Source organism: Spodoptera frugiperda, chromosome 27, assembly GCF_023101765.2.
Source record: "Spodoptera frugiperda isolate SF20-4 chromosome 27, AGI-APGP_CSIRO_Sfru_2.0, whole genome shotgun sequence".
In the NCBI taxonomy this organism is placed as follows: Eukaryota; Metazoa; Arthropoda; class Insecta; order Lepidoptera; family Noctuidae; genus Spodoptera; species Spodoptera frugiperda.
Window position 1 is genome coordinate 12,827,002 of NC_064238.1, and position 25,865 is coordinate 12,852,866.

General features: G+C 34.5%; 1 protein-coding gene across 1 annotated transcript; it reads right to left on the reverse strand.

Moving 5' to 3' along the window:
* Window positions 1-10,088: 10,088 nt before the first annotated feature.
* LOC118263896 (cholinesterase 2-like) lies at window positions 10,089-12,334 on the reverse strand. Its single transcript, XM_035576109.2, has 3 exons — window positions 12,125-12,334; window positions 10,770-12,034; window positions 10,089-10,351 (listed from the first exon to the last, which is right to left on the reverse strand). Exons 1-3 carry the CDS (start codon window positions 12,311-12,313, stop codon window positions 10,174-10,176), a joined length of 1,632 nt encoding a protein of 543 aa, XP_035432002.2. The 5' UTR covers window positions 12,314-12,334; the 3' UTR covers window positions 10,089-10,173.
* Between the last annotated feature and the right edge of the window lie 13,531 nt (window positions 12,335-25,865).

Here is a 25,865-nt window from a genome sequence, read left to right on the forward strand (position 1 = left end):
ACAAAACCGCAGAGAATGTTAGACATTCTGTCAACCGCTCGCGTCGGGATACTGGGAGGTATTCAACTTAGACCGAGGTTCGTGGATAGATCGAACTGCTATCGGAATCTCAGATATTGTGCTGACTGGAACGGAACGTGCACTTGTCTAGTGTTTTATGGATTTAGTTCTAGGATTAGTACATTTACTTACCTACCTACTTCAAAGAATTCATACTATAATATTTGAATTTTTCTAGGATTTTCTCCTGTGTCGTGGGTGCGTTTACAAACATACAAGTTCACTTACACATGGTACCTAGATCCGAAACAACAATTTGTGGATCACACAAAGAGTTTACTGCAACAACCGCAATAGCTTCACGGTTTGTGCGGTGACTGTGCAGTCGGCTGCCGTGCCAACTTGTAGCGGGTTCGATTTCCGTACGGAGCTACTCTTTGTGTATGTGAACTTGTATGCTTAAAAAACGTAAAAAAAATAGATTTATGTAATTAGTGTACACTGTGTTAAACAATAACTTTTTGACGAAGCGGAAGATACTAATTATTAATGAAGTTATTTAGTAGCTATAAATGTATTTGATAAAAGTAATCTATGTATAAAAAGTTCATAGATTAGATTTTGGATTCTTGTCTCTTCTTGTTTTAGGTAACATTACGTGCCAAAATGGTGAGAAAAGCCCAGAATAAAAAATGTTACCGAAAAATAGCTCAGGTTAATAAAGGTTAGTTGGCGAAAATGTTTCGAGAATTCAATGTAGATATTCTTAGAATAAGAAACTTGTAATACAAGAAAAAAATTACGAAATAAATTATATTATTCATCAAGACAAGTAAGTAATAACCTCATAATAAAAGTTCCTTCGCCAACAAATCCATCAATTACAATAATTAGTTCGTTTACTAAGAGAAAAGTTAAGTATTTATAGTAATTAGCAAGGATTCTTGTTTCAAAGCAAGAGACCAACTCAAAAGATTGAAGCTTGACAAAATTTTGGAAATTTCATTGTCGTTTTAAACGGACCCTTTATCCAAAATGAGGTCCAATAAACAAATCTAATTATAAAACAAGGAATTCAGATTTAACTTTTGTTGAATTATTATCTAAAAACTTGGCTTTATTAAATAAGAGTTAATTTCTTGGTACTTGTTAGTATTCTTATTACAAATTCGTCAAGTGTATTTATTCAATGGTCGTTATACAGTGTGTTTTACATAATAACAATATTGTATTTAGTTTTTTTATTTATTTGACTAAGTGTTGAGAGGGTTTTCTTGGTTATTATTGGTCAAGTTCTTGATGAATCAATTGATGGTATAAATGAGTGAATGTATAGTATCAGGAAAACAATAATAAAAACCTATACGAAGTCATTCCAATGATTTTAAGATTACCGGGGTTCCGGCTCGAAAAGCAATAATGGGGTGGTTTTTTAGTTAGTAAGAGCCTGACACTCCCTCTCAGCCCGTTTAAGGCTTAAGGTTTTAAGATTCAATTTCTGAAATGTGTCACGTATTATCTCAATTGTTAGTGAAGCACTCCATTACACGAAAACTATAATTAAATGTACTGACAATTTACAGCACTATTTATCGTTCTGCGATAAACAAACTTTCTTTCCCTCTTAAAGTTAATTAAAATGCTAATCAAATTTTATAACAATATGAATAAAAGTTTAAACAAACCTTCACAGAGTGCCATCTAAACAAAGCCTGGAACTGCCAGTTAGTTATTAGATCGTAATACAAACAAACTGATATTGTTATTTATTTTTTAGAGTTGACTGGTTCTATGAAAACAGTGGACGTATTTTTCCGAGGACGCGAATAGTCCGGAGTAAGCAATATAGGTTTAATTAACGGAGAACAAACATTTGTTCAGCTCTTCTGCACGTCACACGATCGGGTTAGACAGTGGTGCTCGAACATTAGGCACCTACGCTTTTTTGAAATTTTGTTTTATATTCGAATTTGCGACGTGTGGTTTAATTTTAAACATAATTATGGCTACGATGATAAGGTTAGAATTTTTTTTATTAAATCCAGTTTAAAATAAAACCAAAACAATTTTTGATAACAATTTACATGTTATTCTAAAACAAATGATACTTTTGCCAGTATAAGCATTAATAGATGTTTATTGATGTATTGGCAATTGTTAAAAATTTTCACCATTCCTCTTCACTTTTCAACATATGTGTTATAAGTGCTACGTAATAGGGAGCGAGCCTATTGCCATATACCGGACACGATTACAGATTCCTTGCAACAACTGAGAGATTTTCGTTTCAATTCAACTTTTAAATTTAACTTTCTTCAGTCATGTTGAAGACAATATAAGTGTAATCTCTCGGCCGGAGCGTTCAGTGCGGGGGCGGTGTAGCCAAAAAGTTTGAGTACCGCTGCACTAAATGAAATCGCCGGCAGTCTTCCTGTCACATTACTGTGGACACAGTCGTTGGCAACCCGTTGGATTTCGTACGTTATACGTTTCAAGATTCATTGTCTACGGGTTTTTTCAAAATTAATTGTTTTTATTTCTAGAGTTTAGATTATGTTTTAGTATGCGTTGTGTTTCTTTGGTTAGTAAGTGTTGTTTGGTTAGTATTATGATGTAATGCTGTAAAGCTTACTGGAACCTTTAATAATGATTAATTTGGTGGTTCAGCCACCGCGGCAACCGTGAAGTTAAAGGCGTCGTGGGTGCGTTTCTAAACAATAAAATAACTTACAAATATCACCGAGAAAATGTTTGTTAAAGTGACTAATTAAAAATAACCATTTTCATATCAAAGTCTCCAATTTATTACATTGAAATGGATCACGCACTGCATACATTCCCACACTGTAAGATTCGTAGCAATTGGTGTTCCATTGTCTCTGCCTACCTCCATGGGAGACAGGCGTGAGGTTATGTATGTATGTATGCAATGGATCTCTACTGTTACATATAATAATCCATCACACAAACAGACAGTCAGTTACTCTATAGGAGTACCCGCATACATTATATCAATCAGGATTATATTTCAATTACAAATACCGAAATATATTTCGATGTCGTCTATTTTAAGTGCCTAGAGGATAAACTAAACCTGGCCTCCTCTTGGGAATATAAAATTAGTTGATACATACGGCTAGGCTAAATGTCTAACTATTTTGTGATGGAATAAGGTATTGTTATGTTTGCCTGTATTTTGGAAACTGAAACTTTAACATTACGTCATACGCTGCAAATGATATCTTACGTACTTGATGAAAGTTAATAAAATTTATTATTAGTTATCTTTAACTGATTTTGTGTTAATATTACAAAGCTCTATGCAAAGATTATAGTTTCTTAATTTGTTATCATAATATGTTTTTAGTTACATTACTTATTAACAGAGATATACTTATTTGTCTTTATTTCGCGGCAACGGACATTTTTAAGTATATTGTCGTGACACTTGACAAAGTGAAAGATGGCAGAAATATAGACGTATTGATGAATAAAATCAATGGATGATGTTACAAATCCTGTATCGCACATGTGAAGTTTATATGCGAATAAATAGGATAGAAAATTGCAACGAATTATTGTTGGTCAGAGAGCCCGCCACGAACACCTCGCCTATTTTTTGTAGAGACCTATTATCTAAAATATATTTTTTGTGTAGCTGTAGAGTTGTATAGACCAATCTTTCTTCTCATCATACGGGTGGAAAAGGAGTAATATAATAAAAGTTACATGGTGGTAGAAAGAGAGTAATACAATAAGTGATACATAATTGTACACAAAATGCTCGATCACTTTTGACTCAGTGTGTCACAGCAACTGACTCGAGTGGGTAATTAGGCAAATCTCGGCGCCGACTGCGACCTAACAATGCCTTTGATTAGTGGATTACTAGCCGAAGCGCTTTTGGGCTGGTTCCTATTGCTGGCACATTCTTGCCAACACCAGCTATTGTTTGCCCAAAATTCAGCAGTAAATTAGCTAGTCCGATTGTTTTTGATATGAACTTGGGCTGTTGGGGACTTTGGGAGTTGTCCGGTGAAAAGCAATAGGTACATTGTGTACTGTACAAACGGTATTATGGCTACACTCTGCAATTGATAGTGATTTTACCTTGTATTATTACACAAATATTTTTAAATTGCACATTCTTAGGAATAACAAATATTAAGACTGCTGTTCGCTCCTTGCTTTCTAAAATTGAATTCGGAAAAGAAGAGGTAAAGGCATTTGTGGTTTTAAAAATCACTACTAGGATTTTGTCCTGTACCGTGGGTGTGTTCATAAACATACAAGTTCATATACACATCACATCCAGAACGGAAACAAGAACATGTAGATCACACAAAGGGTTACTTCGCGCGGGAATCAAACCCGCAACACATTGCACGGCACCCCGGCACCGCACCAACCGTTGTTTTTATTCTACAAAGGAAAATGCTCCAAAACGGTTGTATACGCAGAAATGGAAAGCTGAGATTATTTATTTGTAGAAAATAAAACAGGGCTCGGTACAAATTGTCGGGGTTACGAAACACGGTAAGCAGTGAACGGATCTATTACTCGTCGTGAACTTCACTTTAAAGCTCAAAAGATAATTTCGTTTGTTTATGCTGCGCCTATAGTGACACTGTGAAGTGACACGCAGAAGGATCATTGTATGCTTTTTTTTTGTTAAAAGAGATGATTGCTTAAATGCTTAGTGAAATGGGTTAAAGATTCTGTGTTCTATTAAAAGTAAGGTTATTTTGTCTTATTAAATGGCGTAAAAAACAACGGGGTAACTAAATTATTTTGACTTTGTTAGCTTCTTTACAACTATGAATTATGCGTATAATTAAACCAACAATTTGTGTTTTATTTGTGCCACTTCAAATCACATTTTAAAGAAAAGAAAAGTTGCTGTTATGGCAAATAATAAAATTTTGTTCTATATACAGTCTGTTGTTTTTACCATTCTTTATTCACGTTCAATTTTTTTTTTTTTTATGAGCTAGGGATCATTTTAACTTTTTACAAATGGTATGTTTGAATGATACCTAATTCTCAGAAAAAAAATAGTAGATGATAAATAAGCAAGCGGTATTATTACTCGAAATTTTACTAAAATTAATAGTGTCTTCACCCTCTATTCTATACCATCAATTATGTGGAAAATCCAGAGGAGACTCTTTTGTATAAAACTTTAAGGACCCTTCACTACAAGCGCATTGGTTGACTGATCGGATGCAGGGAAACACATTGCGTATTCAATTCCCAAAGGAAATAAGATTTTTTTGGGGTTATCGAGAGCATTTTGTTTTTTTTTCGGGTCTATTTATTTGTTGACTAGCAACCCGTCCCAGTGTTGTTCGGGTTATATTCTCGGTGGATTGGCAATTATTTTGGCAATATGATAGTAGCGAAATCACACTTATATTATAAATTTTAAAGGTTGTGTGTTTGGATGATTGTTCATCAATCGCATTGAAACTACTGAACAGATTTTGATTAAATTTGATATATAGACAGGGTATGAGCTGACTTGGAAGATAGGGTATTTTTAAAACCACAGGAACATGGGCGAAACCACTAGCAGAATCTAAAACTCAATAAAAAAAGGTATTACTCAGGCGCATTTCTAGGCTTACTTATACGTACATATCGTCACGCCTATCTTTCATTGGGGTAGGCAGATATAATAATATAAATCAAATATAATACGAAGTTGGCCTACTATTATACTTGTATTGTCACCCAAAGGTACCCACTCCACGTTCATTTAACTGTACGTCTTGATGAGAAACAAGATGGCTGGCCATTCATTTTAAATGACTATTTCTCTCCATTAAAACACGGAAGACATGGCGTATACAAAATAATTAATTATAACAAGAAGATTACGAAATTTTGCTGATATTTTGAAGTTCATTTGGCTTTTGAGTCACCCCTTTAATTTCCGAAATTGATACAATTTTTAGTTTAAGAATCATAAATATTGTTGAGGTTTTTGCATAAATTTATTTTTCTTTTCTTACAAAACATTGCCCCACACTAGGATTTATCGTGTATCGTGGGTGCGTTTAGAAACATACAAGTTCATATACATAATATGAGACCCAGACACAAAACAACAATTTATGGAACACACAAAGAGTGGCTCTGTGCGGAAATCCTACCCGCTACACGTTGCGCAGCACCCGGTTGCCCAGCCACCGCACCAACCGTGAAATCATAATTATATTTTGTAGGTATTAATTTTGAGGTGTGAAATATACTAATTAATACAGATTCAGTATTATATAGAACTTACGTAAAGTTTTGAGAAACCATCACAACTAATGCATATTATTATAATATCTTCAACCAGTACACGTTTCTAGAAAACTAAACAAAAAACTGATTTACCTATCAGCATTTTCTGCGAAATTCACATTCAAGCCATCCCACTGAAATCAATAAGCAGATCGAGGCGTCAGTTATGAATATAACATTAATGCAACTTGTTTAATAATTCAGTATTAATCTGAAATCTGTACTGGCAAGGCAAGTTTTCTCCCCTAGTAGTCGTACAAATAAATTGAAAATGGACCTTGTACCGAGCAGATTGTGAATATTTAATGGCCATGTAACTTTATGGATTTGTATCTAGTTCCCTCCCTTGGGCTGCAAGACTTTTGGCTACAGACAGACTTAAGTATGATTTATAGTGCGCCCTCAGGTACACTGGTACGATACTGAGCTCGTGTTTGCCTTAAGTATTTCGTTTTCAATGTAAGCTTGGAGAATTTGTTCTTGAGTTTGTACGTTTTTGGTTTGAAGTGTAGTGATTTGTTTTTTAGGTTTTATTGGTAAGGTTTATATGTAATTTTTTTTTGCAATAAGTCTGTGGTTACTGATAAGATTTTGTGAACATTTACTTATGTACCGGTCTTCCCACCGGTGTTGTTCTTATGTAGAAAATAGCCATAGGCCCGTGACCGGTCAGGGAGCTGTTGATTTTGTTCTACTGTGTTTTAATTTGTGAATATTGTAAACATATTTCAAAAATATATTTCTTCATATTACTATTTGGACTTAACATAACTTCACTAACTAAAGTATCACTTGTTTACTCATTAGTCAGTTTCATCATCATCATCAGCTGAGAGATGTCCACTGCTGAACAAAGGCCTCCCCCTTAGTCCTCTACGTAGAACGACAAGCTGCCACCTGCATTCACTGGCTCCCCGCGACGATTTCGTCGGTCCACCTAAAGGTCGCACCGCGGTCGCCACTCGATTCATCATGCTTGCTCAGTCGCTCTTCATTAGTCAGTCTGTTTATTCACAAAATAATACCCATAATTAACTACTGGAACTATTTATAATTCGAAATAATATCCAAATGATATTTAAAAATAAAAACAAAAACATAAACTGTACAAACAAACTTGGGGAGCGGAAAACGTAATTAATATAACAGACTTTGGACGTTCATTAATTCACTTTTTGCATCATATTTTATCTTACCAGCATTCGTGTTTGACGGCATAGAAGCTTCGCATTCGGATAAAAAGCACTTTATGACAATCTATTCATCTTCCGGAATTACATTGACATGTCTTTGTGTTTCGGCTTTTAAATAAACCGTCGTTTCATACAGAGAAGAGTTATAAATAAATAAAGTTTTCAGTCATTGTTTTGTTATAAAAAAGTAGTATAAATATGGGTATGGGTTGGCGTTTATCTGGGTACTGGATTTTCACGTATCACCGGGTGGGGGCCAAAATCACATCAACACATCAACAGCCTTTAAGTGGCCACTGCTGACCAAAGGCCTCTTCTCACACAGACAAAGTTTTTAGGCATTTAGGACTCTTACTCAAAGCTGGTTAGTGATTTCTAACTTATAATTAGAAATTATAAAACTCAGGTCTCCTCACGACACGTTACTATGCTACAATCAACTTGATTGTGACAACAAGCAAAACTTATGATAAAAGCACTATCCAACATAAATTTTTGAAAGTTGTATACGACTCTACATATGATTAAAAGAGCCAAATTAAACCTAATAAAAGCCGAGACTCATTTCCCAAAAAAACCCTCTAAATCACGTCCCAAGTATTAACCCTTGAATCCTTACTTAACTTCATTTTAACCCCCAATTCTTTCTTCAAAGCTAATTAATTGCTAACGAAATGGGATATCGCACGGTCGATTCGACCCTCTAGAGGTAATGACGTGTAAAATTAACGTTCTTCAGTTTTTGACAGTTTTCTATTAGCGCGGGAAATTAATAACACCCAACGGTGCCGCCATATTGATTTGTAAAGATCGCTCTGTGTGTAAGATTTATTATCTGTGTGTGAGTTGATTGTGGTTGTTGTGTAGTGTATGTGCTTGTTGTTAAGTTGATTTGAGTTTAATTTTATAAAGGAGATCATCACGAATCTATAGAGTTTTGGGCCATTTCTGAAAGTCAACGAAAGTAGTGGTATTTATTAACTTTTGCTCCAAATGCCTAGTTCTATCGATCCGTACGACTGTTTTGCGTTGGCGTTTCACTTTCAGACAAGTTAAAAAAAAGATGGCCCTTGTTTGTAAATCTGTATAACTACACTTTTTTGTCCCAACTACTACATGAAAGTTTAACTTTTTCAGACCAGAGAAAGCTGTCTGATTTCTGTTAAACAATGTATATAGTCCCTAAGTCAGCTCTTGTGACTTAGGTGAGAAGAGCAGGGAGGTTACAAATACAGTTTATTTACTCCACAATCATCACATTACCTCATAATTAACTATTTATTAAGTATGCCGAAATTATCAACCACAAAGCTCAATTATACGTTTTATTCCTTGTAGCGTAAAATTTAAAATTAAATATAAATAATTTAACAAATAAACAAGTCGTTTCTTTCGTGAAATGTCCAATAAAGGAAATGAGATAGTCTTAATTAACACATAAATGTCGTGTCAATCTGTCGGACAGTGGCGACCGACAGTTTCATTTGCCAGGCTCGAAATGAGGTAGGTAAGGAAAATTGAGAATTAAATACAATTACAAACCATTTAATATCAACGAAAGCAAAAATAAAACTATACTATAGTTTCTATAGTTACTACAGTTTAGTTGTGTAGTGTAGTTTATTACTTTATTTATTTTTAGTGGCTTTAGCTATTTTTCGGAAACTAAAAATCTTAATAATTTCCTAGCTCGATTTTTATTAAATCTTGGAATTGTTAATGAATGGATGGTCAAATGTTTTTTCATACATACTATGTAGCATTATATATTACTCGTGCACACATAATGTGGTAGCGTTTACAGACATACCTATACTCACTCTAGGCTTATAAGAAAGTAGCAGTTCACTGTAAAAAAACCGCACATGTAATAATTAGCTTCAGCCAGCGGCTTCGCTCGCGTTCCCGTGGGATTAAAAGTATCCTATCACCCAAGTCAGCAGTTATAGCATACCCTGTTTGTATACCCAATTTCATCAAAATCCGTTCAGTAGTTTCAGCGTGGTTGACGAACAAACCTTTAATTATTAGATAAAATCATTTGACGCACGTGCTGGTCCATGTCTTCAAAATACTTATTATGATAGATGATACAGTTTTATCTCCAAGATCGCAATCATACATTCTATTTTTTACCTAATTACTGTTAATCAGGGATTAATACATAATTGATATGTATTTCCTACCGTAATTACCATCTATCTTGATTTTTTTAATGCCACTGAAACGCAAAAATAATGAAATTAATCGATTAGCTAAAATAAGTAGAAATATCATTAAATACATCGCAATTGTTTATGGAATTAATTCGAAAGATGATCAGTTGTCTACGATACGTTGATTAAAAAAAAACACAACTTTTGTACATAGATAGTAATTATGTTAAGGTTTCAGACAAAAGTGTATTAATTCTGTCATTTTATTAACCAACTTCCAAAAAACGGAGGTTCACCTTTTGATCAGTATGTATGTTTGTGGGTTTGTGATCGATTACCTCGTGTTTAACTGAACCGATATTTTCAGGTTTTCAGAATTAGGGGAAAGCATTAGCTATACTATTTCACTAAAAAAAAATTAAGTACGCACTAAGAGAGGTAAAGGCGGTTTCCTTTTTTAAAAATGATTTTTATTTAACACTTATTCTAATAATACTATAAGATCGTAACACTTATTTGATTAATATTGTAACTTATACTTTGTTTTTGTCTCCTTTCAGTCTGTAGAACAGGTCCCAGTAAGCCATCCTGTCATGAGCTGGTCTGCTGCCCAGAGAAAGTTCTGCGCCGATGTCCATATAAGTGAAAGATTCCTTTGTCAACGGCTCCCACTTTACTGGTAGCAAGTCTGATGTTTGCGGTGTTGGGTCACTGAAAGATAACAGTTTAATTTATAACTTGTTATGGAGGAACTTTTATTTACATTTATTTTTCTTTTTCCTAATTAGGCTGAGAGAATCCAAAGTATATTTGTTTACATCATACATCAACAGCCTGTAAGTGGCTACTGTTGACCAAATGCCTCTTCTCACACAGGCAAGGTTTGAGCATTTCTTACCACGCTTGATCAATGTAAGTTGACGATTTTAAACTTATAATTAGAAATTAAAAAAAGGTTTTTTAACGATATTTTCCTTCACCATTTGTTAATGATGTCTGAAACCTTAGGGCCACTAAGCTTTTTTGTTTGGTTTTCACATAATGTACGAGTTTAATTTTTTTTACATTCAAAAGATTACTCAAAAAGTCTTAATCAGATGCAAAAACAATTAAGAAGAAAAATACAAACCCATATTTAGCGAAATTGGTCCACATTGTAGTCATACGCTCAATTACAACTTCATCGTGCGCTGTTGGTGGTGGCTTGTTGATCATATTGAACAAATACGGTAACTCATCAGCATGTCCAGCACAGCAAACATAACTACTATCATCTCCACCACCACCATTATCCAGAAGGGCATTTCTTCCTCCCAAATATGTGAAAACATAGTAATAAACGTTCCTTGCCTTTGCTTCTATGTATTTCTGGATACTTCGCTGTATAGGATGAATGTAAGTGAAATCAGAATCCAAATTAATCAAAGCCATTTTCACGTCTGAACTTATCGCTTCATCGCCAAAGTAAAAATGAGCAACCGAATCACTCATCTCTTGTAATTCTTCTTCGTCAAAATTAAATATTCTTTTCAAATAATTCGATATTATATTCAAGTTCTTATAATATTCCTCGTCCTTGTTGAAATGAGGAGCAGCCAGTTCGTGTTCATTGTATCCAGTTAGCACTGGCATGTTCCTAACTTTTGGTGTACCAGCATGAACCCAAGAACTGTTTAAAAAGGGCTCCACTCCATCGAAACTGTTTTCTACACAAGGTTTAAAAACGATACCTAGTTCCATAAAAGCAGCGATCACTAAATTTGAGTCAGATTTAGCTAGGAATGATATAGCTTCGTTTGTATCCTTAGTTTCAAAGCCTAAATGTTGTGCTAGTTTGATGTGAGCTAATTTATCAGGTTCATACAACACTGTAGCGGCTAAAGAACTTCCACTTTGCATTATAACTTTGTCGTAAATCACTGGTTTTTGTGATAACAGATGTAGGTCTATAGAATGTCCTCCAGCACTCAAACCAAATAATGTAATTTGATCTGCATCACCTCCAAATGCCTCTATGTTATCTTTCACCCACTGCATTGCCAAATATTGGTCTTTTAGACCTTGGTTACCTGGTACTTCAGGTGTATCAAGACACATGAATCCGTAAGGACCCACTCGGTAATTTATTGCTACTATTATGACGTCATGCTTAATCAAATAAGTTGGTTTATACAACTTTTGACTAAATTCTCCCCTTTCAAAGGCACCTCCGTAGATCCAAACCATCACTGGAAGTCGATTGTTGGAATTTGCAGTATCGGGAACGTAAACGCTGAGTTGTAGACAGTCGGGATTCCCGCCAATCTCTTCAGTCCACCAATACCATTGGGGGCACACCGCTGAATCATCGTACGCCTCAAATGTTTCTTCGAACTTGGGTTGTGGAGTTGATTCCTGTAGAAATATGATTTTTGTTATAGTATACAAATCTTGTTTTTCTTTACAACTTTATACACGCACAAATTACATACATAGTACACTTACTCCAAATGGATTGTCAGGGTTCACTAGAGCATACGGTATTCCCAAGAACTTGGAATAGTTTCCATCATCAGCTCTCAGTCCTCGTATGAGGCCGACCTTAGTATCAACTAGTGGATCAACTCTCGGCAAACATTGTGTATATTGGAATAACACCAATAATGCAAAACATATTCTCGCTAAACCTTTCATGTTGAACGACACAACAGTTGTTGTGAGAATTCTGAATGTTTTAAAATATTTATACAGAAGATAGTATAAGATAGTGTTGAGATAAACCGGGAGATAAAATGTAAGGAGATATGTTGATTTATCAAAGTGCAATGGCCAATGTTATTGTAATTGTTTACGTAAGTACTGTTAAGAGATACTATCTTTGAACTTGTAGATTAAGTTGATGAGTATTTTTACATAAATACCTACTTAATGTATGAAAGTAGCTAATTCAGATAAGGTAATAAATAGAGGAATGTAATGAAAATGTTGTATGAATATCAGTGCAGGCGTTTAGGAGAAGTTTAAAGACACATAGAGACGCTCTCGCGTATCTAGATATAGAGATTTAAGATAAAATTTAAAGTTTGGATCTTCGTTTTTTAAGTTGGTGTTTTTCTTTCTTACAATACGTTGATACTACAATAAAAATTCTCTCGTAGTTCCGCTGTGTCTTTGAAATTCATCCCATATTTCTTTCTAACACAATATTAGGTAATTTTTCCAATCAAGAATGTCATAATATCATTCTTCTTCAACTTAATCCAGTCCTTAGCAATTATTTTCGGAACAAAATCTTTACTAAGGAATAGTTCAAGTAATAATTAAATGTTTCTGGGTGCGGCAGTTAGTCTTATAAAGCGTTTCCTAGAATGTTTATTAAAAGATCACGAGGCAAACAATACAAAGCTGAATAATGATCTTATAACGAAACAACTTAAGTTATTTAAGTACCTTAAATACAAAGGTTTGGTAGTCAAAACAAAGGCATTTGAGAATACATACTTTTCGACTTGTTACAGGTACAATAGCATTATTCAATGGAAACAATTGTTTTTGCAAGTGAACGACTCTTCTGTCAATATTGTTTTCAATATCTGTCGATTCGAAATTTAAGTGGTCTTACACAAGTACGATTATTATGAAAATTGTTGATTGAATATTTTTCAACGTAGTGTACATTTGGTTTTTCTTAATGTGACTTGGGTAAGATGTAGAATTCCGTAGTTAACTATCCTTGCGACGAAACGGTTGCTGAACTTTTTTTTTGTAGTTGAAGATTTATGCAACTTAATTGCAGTATCATAAATCTATGTACAGAGTGTCCAGTTTATTACGGCACCTTTGGATCTATTTGAGCATAATGTTACAAAAATATTATTACGGAATTATCGAAAAGCCACTACTTTGTCATAAATAAACATATCCACGCACTGCCTAGACATAGATAATTTAGTAGGTAATTTAAATGTAAACAATGTTTATCTAGTATTTTTAAAATTCAATTACTCATTATCTAATCTTTATTCTACTCTTTGATAATAACTATGTTTTCTAAACATTCACATTACTAATTAGAAATTGTATTAGTAGATCCCGAAACATACATTAATGACTAAATAAAATGGATACAGTTAATGACATTTTGATTATTCAAACAAAATTTAAAGCCGACGAATATAGTTGTTAAATAATATTTTGTCTTTTCCGTAGCCACGACGATACTTTGGCTCGGCCTCGTGAATAATGAAAACTAATTATTCGCGAAGACATTATGAATATGAATCACCCTCGGCCGGATATCTACTTATTTTTCTCCGGCGACAAACTGTTCGCTCGCAAAATGATCTTGAACAATATCGTTCTCAAGTATAATGAAAATGGATCTTCTTTTGCGTCGTTCTTATAATTATTTTCTTAGCAGTGAGCCAGTCATAATTGTGTGTCATGCTCGTTACGGAACGCCGAATAGTTCGTACAATTTTTAGCTTTTATTAGGTTATTTTTTATAATATCATGTTTTTTTTTTATGTTGTTGTAGCGGAAAATTGAATTAGTTTTATTAGGCTTTCATAAATGTAGGCTGAAAGGCCTTTCACGGTGGAGTCTTTATTTACAAAACATTAATTGATATATTTGTAACTTCTTTGTCGATAAGAGAAGAGTGTTGATAATTATGCTAAGAATGGTAAATAATGACTTGGTTACCTAAACTCTTTATGGAAACAAACCCCAGCAATTTATTAAAGAAAACTTACAAATAATCTTAACATACACATTTTAGACTATCGCTGTTGATTGACGTAATACTTAGGTACATACTTGGGAAATAAATAATAAGCGAACGTCATTTAATTTAAGAAATCATGACGACGATATTTTCTTGAGCAGTTATCGAAACTGCAATAGCCATAAGAGTGCCAAATGTTATCTCAGACGTAGGTACTTGAGAAAAGACATTTTATAATATTACTAGTTGTCATCAATCACTGATTAAAGAAATTCCACGTTGACCTTGATACGCATTCAAGAGTGGCACAGTGACTGCTTGACAGTTGCGATTACTTGATACGGTGTCTGGCTGGTATTAACACTCAAAAAACATGTTTTTTCTTGTTAATTTGTAACACATCACATATCAACAGCCTATAAGTGGCCACTACTGACCAAAAGCCTCTTCGCGCAAGGAGAAGGTACGAGCATTAATAGCCACGCTTGTTCAATGACAGTTCGCGATTTCAAACTTATAATTAGAAACTATAAACTCAGATATTCTAACGATGTTTTAATAAATTATTACTACCCAGATATGAAGAATGATTACTACCCAGACCTAAATGACTACAACCTACTACCCAGATACTAAACAAGCATCTTGAAATTGGTGTATAAAATAAAATAGAGATGTAGTAGCGTCGGTGTCCCCCACGGCGTTTAACATGTTAACAAATAAAGATAAAGGAAAACAGAATGCGTGTGGTAGGCATATGTAACTCAAAATTTGTGCATTTTTGATAAAGATGTCAATATAATCTTTTTATCGTCAGACGGCGCGGTGCTGATACGAAATCTTATCAATTTCTATAAAAAAGTACCTAACTTAGACGACCTTGTCTGCGTGCATTTCTTAAAACAGGGATGTACATACATGGTAGTGGCAAATTAGTAAATGGGTTTAGGCGTAGGTAAGATATGCATTACACATTAATATAATTAAATAAGCAGCTACTCGATGTTTATTTGACTGTACCTATAGTTAGCGAATAGTTTTACTAGAGGAACCGTCAGACTGACAATTTTAGTACCGTACATATTTTGTCTGACGTTTCAAAGTTCCTGGTCTAGTTGAAATTAATGACTTTAACTTTTTTTAAAGCGCTGAGGTTAGCTGACCGGCCATAGTATAGTATACAGACCCCCGTGTATACAATTGTTTCGGAATTTCAATCTATACAATTTCAATGAATTCATTGCTAATATAACCAACAAAAAATTTAAGAATTTTCGGGATTAGGCTCAGGGAATGGAATACAAAAAACAAATCCAATGAAAACAAAATAACGTACGACTTAAAAAGTAACAGTCCAATTTTCGCCCGAAATTGCTCCGAAATCGGTATCCGAAGTACTTACACTTCTGCAGGAGGCAACCGAGGTGTATTAATAACTTATAATAGGGGTACAAGGTACAGGTGTTCAAATAACGAACTCGACCCAACAGTCGTCTGTTACAAGGGATTTTGGGGCTTATTGTCTCCTTACAAATTAATAAAACAGTACTCTTTTTGCTTGCTTCTTATTAACTACGAAACTTAAATTTATGTGTCTTGTTTTCAAAGTATTAGCGGTTTAGAATTATGTTTATTTATTTGAAGTTTGTGGAAATATTTTTTGTTTAATTTCATTGGTGGAAATAAATTGTTTTTCTTTTAGTTAGTTGTGTTTGTGTTTTATTATTGTAGAGGGTTGGCTGTTATAAGTGTTGTTGGATAACTTATCGTATGCCTTACCAACTGTAATTGTTGTCTTGGCTATGAGACTAATTTTGTATTTAAAATATCAGAAGTAAAATATATTTTTAAACAAAACAAGATAACTTGCAATGTACGTTTACTGTTTGTAACATTGAAATAACATCAAAAAAAAATTTTTTTACAACTTTTGTCTGTCTGTTTGTTCTGGCTAATCTCTGAAACGGCTGGATTGATTTTGACAGAAATTTTATTGGCAGGTAGCTGATGTACTAGGGAGTAACTTAAGCTACTTTGATTGTAGAAAAATATTTTATTTTAGGTGTCATTATTCTATGCGGACGAAGTCGCGGGCAACAGCTAGTTTTTTATATTTTAATGTACATATTGCGTTTCCAAAACATAACATTAACGAACTAAACTTTCCATTCAAACATTTAGAAAGTCTTAAACAATACAGCATCATAATAAAACGCATATTAAAGTTGCCAGCGTAGAATTCACAACTATTTTATAAGCTCCTAGGGGCCTGTGTTGCCATAAATTAATACCTAAGTCTTAGCTTTCTAATGAGTACCTAGTGGTGTAGGTTGCAGTCATAATTTCCGCTCGTTACATAAAACTCGTTTTAAATGCTTGATGATATTGAGAATTTATGTTCTTATTAATTTTATGAGATTTTAACTAAGTTTGCATTTTGTTACTTTTTTATGGAATAAGCTGGTAAACGAGCAGACGGATCACTTGATGGTAAGCAATTGCCGCCGCTCATGGACACTTGAAACACTAATCTTCCCAATCCCTGATCTCCCTGCTTCGGCACGAATGGGCTGGCTCGACTGGAGTGATACCACGGCCTCGCAGAAAACCGACGTGAAACAACGCTTGCGTTGTGTTTCGTTGTGTGAGTGAGGTTACCGGAGGCCCAATTATCTCCCTTCCCAATCCCCGATTCCCCAACAACCAATAAATTCCTAACCTCCAAAAGGCTTGTAACGCCACTGGTGTTTCAAGCGTCCATGGGCGGCAGACGACTGCTGAGCAAAAGATTTCGATTTACGAATTTGCAACCATTGACCAATGAGGCAATGCTGCTAATAATTACTGGATTACATTGCAGGAAAAAATAAATAAAAGCTTATTGGAACTGTGTTTACCTAACAAAAGACTTAGGTCTAGGTCTTATATAAAAATTGCTGGTTATTAGTCTAGCAGTAAATGCGCCAATCAGTCACCCACAATACGTAGCAACTACGTAGAATAAAAAATATTATACACTTATAATTACTTAACCTTATAATTCATTCTTACACTCAATTAGGCTCGACATTAATTTTCCACTTTCCCAATATTTTGGATCTCATTCATTATTTCTTAATTTTAGTTAATTACAGTACTCATTTCATTAATTAGACGTCTTGAGTTCATTAATGTAGCTATTCGTATCAATCGCAAGAATAATTAGCATTGATGGTCCATGGTCCAAATAGATCTGCCCAATTTTTCATTTCCGAATTATTTTCGTTCTTTTAACAAATTTTATAAATCTCTCTCCGAATTAATTTTAAGTGAAATTAATATAGTTCAATTAACGAATAAGGCTGTACGTAGAAAATTAATGTGTCTTGATATTGTAAATAATTGGTAGATGAAATTTTGAGAAGAAGTAATTGAATTTTATTACCTTGTTGGTGTTTTGCTCATAAGTTTTACGGTTAAGTATAATTAAGTTAAAGAGGTTGGAAGGTTCGATTACTGAGTCAGGTAGGTGTGTGGTTAGTTAGACTATCTGTGTGGTTACCAACGTGTGCATGGATATGGAATAATGTAATGTTTGGTTAGATATCACTACATAGTATAAAATAAAGTCGCTATTTTTGTCTGTTTGTCTGTATGCTTAAATATTTAAAATTACGCAACGGAGTGACCGTTTTTTGTAGAGTGATTCAAGAGGAAGTTATATGTATAAAACAGGCATAATATTATATCACCAATGCACCCATGCGAAGCTGGGGCGGGTCGCTAGTAAAATTATAAAATGACAAGGTTTCCGAAAGTTTATATTACAAATATTCACTTGTATTTTTTCCAATTAATTTGTTTCGTAAACAATATAGCTTTATATTACAGACGAAACGGATTAAGAATGGCAATCAACCAGCTAACGTGCTGCAATATACTCGAGTACTTAGGTACCTACATAGGTTCTCTAGTATATTCACCATTATGATCTTAGTAGTTACAGTTAATCGTAACTTTTATCGTCTCACTCTTAATAACTACTTGTAAATACGATTGAGTTTGGTGAATACTGCTTTAAGACGAATGCCGATTGCTGAAGAAGGGATGTTTAATTTTGGCAAAGTATATTTCTATAAGTAGGTAAAGTTATAATATTCGTTGCTTGGTTAAATAAGTGGGTTGATATTTAACAAATGCTTTGTGATGAGCTGACTTTTTCGAAGAATGTACTATTCTCTGGACATGTTACAATAATATTAAGTTTGATGTTGTTTTTTATGGAACAGCACCGCCAATGGACATCCGCAACACCAGAAGAGTCACAGGTGCGTGGATTCCGACGAAAAAAAACAGACAACAGCACAAATCCTTTTTACTTTCGGATATACGCTAGACGTACTTCTACACAGTTATATTTCATAGTTATAAAATATTTAAAAAAGTAAACAAAAGCGTACCATGGCACGCGGTGTGAATGTGCCTCAGGACGCATGGGGCCGATTCGTCCCCGCTCGTTTCATTTCCCATTCCTTTTACACCCGGAACGGGGTACAAACCTACGGTAGAATAACATAGGTCTGTTAGACCCCGCCTTGCCGACTCAGGGATTTCCCTCCTAATCCCACGATCATAGCAAGGATTTCAGACTTAGAGAAAACTTGTTTCGGGATATTTTTATGATACTCCATTGGCTAGTTTGTATAAATTTGAAATTACATAGGCAGAAAAAGTGCCTGAATGTACGCGGTAAAATTTTATTCCAACGTTGCTTAGTGTTCGACTGGGATGTATAAAAGTGTGTCGATTTAGTTTTTCGTCTTAGAGACTGTGTCGGTTAGTTTCACTAAGGAGTATCTCTAGATTCAACGAAATGAAAGAAAATCCATTACTGATTGCAGTCAACTATGATTTTGAAATCATTTTTCACAAATTCGGACTGCTTATCATTACTGCGAATAATATTTTTTTCTGATTTGCGATAAGAAACTTTATTCATGCCTTATATAGGCTATATTTCCTTTAACCTAAAATCAAAACACGTTCACCTAAAAACACACTCTATTACTCCAACAATAATTACCAAAATAGCCTGAAACGGCCTCTATTGTCTATATCAATGAGGTGTATAATTAAGCACATTTTCCATTAGCATTGTTCTTACCCCGACTTTAGTTTTAGGGGCAAGTGATAGATGGAGTCTTTTGACGTTTACACCTTTTTTAGTTGCGCTGTTAATGGAGGGCTAAACGTTTTGCGTTCCTACCTTAGTTTTTTGGTAATTATGTGGTGAGTGACAGTGCAAAATGAACTGTGTTTTGTGTGTAGTAAAGTTAGTTTTTGTATATTTTTTAATGCTCTATACACATTTGGGTGTATAAAATAATTTATCATGATATATTGCACGTTACTTGATGTTTTGTTGAGTTTGCATTTTTGTGTTTACAGCTAGATTCAACTAAATCTGTAATACATCGATTAGGTTAAATACACATTTTTATTGTATAAACCGGCAAACGAGGAGACGGATCACCTGATGGTAAGCAATCGCCGCCGCCCATTGACATCCGAACACCAGAGGCGTTACAAATGTACTGTCTATGCCACGTACATTTAGGTATATGCCTTAATCCATACATTAATATGTTTAATCTTTTTATCTAACATTCTTGTAGGCTTAATACTCAGTGTACCAGAAATAACACGAATTTTGAACTTTGCATATGTCACATAAAGATATAAGTTGATATAAAAATCGGCCTGAAAACAGCTTATATCATAAAGCGTATCTTTCTAAATCTCCTCAAATTTATGCAAGAATCTCAAGTGAGAATTTACTTACATAATAAATAAAATTACTAATACTTTTTTCAAACGCTTTTTTCTAATCTCGTATTATGCTAGCGACACGTCAGTCCTAGCTCAGCAATGGAGCAGCAAATTTAATCTTAGCTCGTACAAACAACACACCTTCGTAAACCACTGGAATTCCGAGACCCCGCCACAGGTACGTTATTCTGGAGGTGTCGCGGTGATATAGCTTCTATGTAATATTTTAGTATTAGTTGAAAAAAATGATATTATAATATTACAAATAAGGTCCGTCACACCTTTGGATGTAGATATCTTGGAAGGGCTAGAGAGAACATTAGTTTTTCATGACATAATTACCAGTACGCGTACAATTCAAGAACCAGAGCTGCAGACTACCTAGCAGATTACCAGCAGCAGCATATTAGCAGAAAAGTAGGAGTAGGAATGAGGTGGTTTTCAGTCATTGGACCCTCTCGCCTAGCCCAAGTTGTGGGAGAAATATTAGATGATTTTTTCTCCCAAAAATAAACTTAGCCTAACTGAATTTGGCTTTTGAATCGAACGGCTCACTCTTTGCCGTTACAACAAGACAGTACAATCGAATTTATTAATAACTTGGTGAAAAAATAATCTAAATATATTAAAGACGTAAAAATTGCAAGTTACAGAATAGTCCCTCCAATAACTAAAAGGCTCTCACCTCCGGGAACTGCTAAACCCTTGTCAAGGTGACCAGCAATCAATTTTCGTGGGAACACTAAACAAATATTAACTCCTTAACGTCGGCGGTACACGGTTCGGGTACGAGTATACACTATACAGGACATCACTTTGATTGTCTCTTGTTTTCTATGTATCTATTGTTACATTTTAATTCATGGCTTTAGCCTTTGGAAAGTGGGATAACAAGGGGACTGTGGAGTGTGAATGTAACAAAAAGAAAAAGAAAAGTAAAGTTGTTGAAAAAGAAAAGTAATAAATAGAAACAAAATGGGAATAAAATAGTATAAAAAAGTTTCTATGTTTGTAAAGTATAAATGTTTGTAATCATGAGTACAATCACTGTGTAAATGGGGATCGGTCACTAATTACCAGTCACCTTATTTATGTATTTTATATATCAACACGTTTGTTTAATGCTTGTTACATATACCTAACAATAATTCTAACAATCCGTTTATTTAATATTTTATATACTTACTCAGTCACTCCCAATAAATCCCATTTCTTTAAACCAGCAATTTACTCCACTCTTCAGTTTAAAAAGTTTATTTTAAAAGGGACATAAAACTTGTGGCTCATTTAATATCTTATCCGATATATGCAATTTATTGGCATGCAATCTACTTGAAGTAAAATTACGATGGAAGCAATCAAATCAAGGCTTCTAGAGTTATTAGGCGACAGACAGACGCCTGCCGTCTTATGACGCCATATTGCATGTCTACTAGCGCCACCATTGGCCACTTGATGACAACTAGCGTTTGAGATGTGCTAATTAGTTTGTAGTAGCTATAATTATGTTACAGTTGTATATAATGATACTTTATGATTAGACCAGGAGGCCTACTCTAATTCAATGAAAAATGAAGTTTCATCCAAAACTTCGCTTTCGTACTACAATTCCATTTATTGCGAACTTTCGTGAACTAAAATGAACGAATGAAATGAAGATAAATAAATACATTTTGATATGGAATTAAAAGTAAAACGTTATTTTAAGTAATTCTATTAGTAAATCAATAAAACCTGCGTCCAAAGATTAAACGAAACTTCGCATTCGAGAACCGGATTAGCCTTACAGAAATCCATAGCAAGGCTGTCCTAGTTTGGATTCCCGACTCACACAAATCCTTGTACGTTCTATATTTTTTTATTGCACTTAAACTGAATAAAAATGTACTTTGTGAGAAGAAAAATTAATCCTTACAGATTATTACTTTTATGTTAAGAATACTTTTTCTGGGTTAGAGTACTAATTGTTTGTCAGAAGTCTTGCAAGTGCTTGTATTTTCATTAATTTTGATTAAGCTAAAATAATCTAGTGGTATCTATACAGGGTGTCCCTGAAATCGACGTCCAACGGGCACTAGATGATCAGCAAGGTTCCAACTGTTATCAGAAAAATATAAAAAAAAATCTAAGTCCTACAGTTTTTAAATTACAGTGACTTATGTGTTATCCACGAAAAAGTACACCCTGTGCCATGTCTTTTGACTCTTGTTGCTACAAATCTTTATTTTTTCGTCTGCAGTCTTCCTTACATTATCTGAATAGTGCTCCAGTAATATGGAATCATAAATTCTTAGCCAACTGCTTTAGTGGAAAACATTGTTAGTTTTAGAGGAACCAAATACTCTGATTAAATTTTTCACCTTACTTTAAGTGAATGTACTGAATAAATTATGTATGGCGCTAGTAGTGGCAAATTTCACCAAAGTTGGCGCATTTAATAAGGATAAAAATGGTATAGCACTTTGCAAATTATTTCTTAAATTCGACACAAAAAAAGATTTTTGAACGAAACTCCGTTTCGATTAATTTATTGCAACTTACTAATATTTCTTCTAGTGTACTCAAATCATACGTTATAACCTCGTATGCACTAGACAGCACTTTGCACGCGATTTGTTATCATCATGTTGAAATTCAGCGAGGATATCTTGTCAAACAATATTGTCTGTTTACCCGTGATTTCGCTTGCAGCTTTCGTCGGCAATATTACTAGACTTACTAGAGGAACTGATGTTGTGTATCATGTTTCACTAAATAATATTGAATGATTGCAATATTATGTTCATAGTGCATCAAACACATTATCAAATGTGTAGTAAAATCAAAAGGAACGGACGCGGCAGCGTCATGTACACAGCATATCGACGCGGTAGTGGTATGGTGTACATGAGCCCTTACGCACAACTACTTTCATATCCCCATCAAAAAAAAAAAGAAATGGGTGAATCCTCCGATTAAGTTACGCGTTCATGCCTTGTGATCAAATGCGGGATGAAGCATCAAATGTTCTTTAGTTTGTCGAGAAAGAGTTATTTGTACCATTACAAGGAATTGCAGGTAAAGCAAAAAATAATTTAAAAAATAAATAATCAACACGGCGCAAAAAAGCCGGTGTTCAGCTAAAATGCCGAAGCCCGGGTAATTATTCGAGATGCACAACACCAGTTCGTCTAGCGATAATATTGCCGAAATTTGCATTCGAAATCACGGGTAGCCAGACAATATTGTTTGACAAGAGATCCTCGCTGATTTTCAACATGATGATAACAAATAGCTTTGCAAAGTGCTGTCTAGTGCATACGAGGTTATACGTATGATTTGAGTACACTAGAAGAAAATTAGTAAGTTCAAATACATTCATCGAAACGGAGTTTCGTTCAAAAATCTTTTTTTGTGTCGAATTTAAGAATTAATTTGCAAAGTGCTATACAATTTTATAATCCTTATTAAATGCGCCAACTTTGGTGAAATTTACTACTAGCGCCATACAGTAATTAACCAAATATTGCAGTACATTGCTACATAAAGTAAGGTGAAAAATTTATTCAGAATTTGGTTCCTCTAAAACTAATATTTATGTTTTCCAATCTAAAGCAGTTGGCTAAGAATTTATGATTCCATATTACTGGAGCACTATTCAGGATAATGTAAGGAAGACTGCAGACGAAAAAATAAAGATTTGTAGCAACGCGCTAATCTCCGGAACTACTGGTCCGAATTTGATAATTCTTTTTATTTTGAATAGTCCATTTATCGAGGAAGGCTATAGGCTATAAAACATCACGCTATGACCAATAGGAGCCGTGCAGAGCGGGGAAACCACGCGGAAGTAGCTAGTTCGGATATAAAACTTAACCAGTCATAATATTTCGCAAATCAATCTACAAAACTTTATACCATCCCTACCTTATTTCCTCACCACCTCAAAACAAAACAAACAAGCATATTAACATCATGTTATTTCACTCCGAACTAAGCCTCGTCAAGCATACAAGCAAGCAAGATGAATTGAAATCACTTCAAGTGATAGTGCCTCAGAATTAATTTCGATTTCCATACACAAACTGACACAAGACTGCGGAACAGTTCCCGAAATAGGCACGAGATTAGTGCATGTGCAGTACAATGCATGTCGTGATCCGTGCACTTCAGCTTAGAATGTGTTAGGATACTAGATCTAAATATAGAATTTTGCGGTATTGGGAATATGTTTTAGGTTGTATTTGAAGATTGTTCTATTTTATCATCATCACATTAACAGACTGTAAGAGGCTACTGCTGACCGAAGGTTTCTTCTCATACAGAGAAGGTTTGAGCATTAATCACCACGCTTGCTCAATACGGGTTGGCGTTTTTAAGTCCTTGTTTCTTTACTATGTTTTTTTCGCTGTTTGTGAGACACCATGATATTATTATGTTAAGCTAACCATGACATGTTAAGGATGTAAAAGTAATCATCAGTGATTGTTGTTAGTGAAGGATTTGCCTTCAAGAACTTTATTTTCTTAAAGTATTGAAGTTCTAATACCAATACAACGAAGGCTTGGCTAGGTGAAAGCTACATTCGAATAAACCTAGAACTTGTAGGTATTCATTCAATCTTAGGAACCCATATCATCACACTAGGATTCTATCTAGGGCAGCTACAATGAGCACCGTCTAATTCTGTCCACACCGTACATCAAGAGCCAGCACTTTGCTATGCAACACGTATAATTGAATACACTGGCGACGGATCGCATCTGTTGAATAGTTCACACTTACCGCACTGTAGCGTAGGTGGCGCTAGTGGCGACACGGCTATTATGCGCCGATTGTATCTATTAAGAGATAGCCGGCTTTGATTTTGTAGGGACTATCTATAGAGTGGTGTGCAATTATTGAACGGTAAAAGGCAAATAGCACGATGTTTGCTGCTGGTAAAAGAGAAATCAGGTGAGATAGCGGCCAAACGTCGACCCGATAAATGTAAAGAAATAAATAAAATATAATATTATGTTTGTACTCGTATGGTGGGACAGTGCTGGCTTATGATAGATAGCCCATAATAATTGTATGAAATTTCTAAAACTTTTCTAGAACCTTCTATATTACTCTACATATGAACCTTCCATAAAAAAAGGGGCACATACCTGCTTTTAAAATGACTCCAATTTGTAACTGTTTCATCGAACTATAATTATAGTGATTTTAGGAGTGACCACCCAATTTCAATCACAGTAAATACTTAGGTAGTATTGTTTTAAAAGATTAGTTTTTAAATTCTCTTAAAAAACAAAGTTTTGTTTTAAACCAAGGTACGCGTTTATACGTAACTAATGATACAAATGAATAGCGAGTAGCGTATGTACTTAGGTATCATTAACACACTTCCTCGACCTTCGCAGAATAACAGAATCGTTATGACATTATGTTATTTGGTGTAAGTAATTCATTAGTGATAATTCCTTTACGGTTCAGTGAAGGAATTCTCAGAACATCTCTGATATTGTGTATACGTGTCACTACGTGGAATATCCGAGATAATATAAGTTTTTGACATAACTTGCAGAGTAGAATACATTAAAATTTTTCACCACATCTTTCTCTTGCCGTGTGTGTCGCAAGAGTACTTATTTAACAGAGACCTAGTAGCAGCGGTAAATGATAAACCTGATTCTTTTAAACTGTCGTCTCACAAGCAAATACAAAGACGAGATAACTGGATTTTCC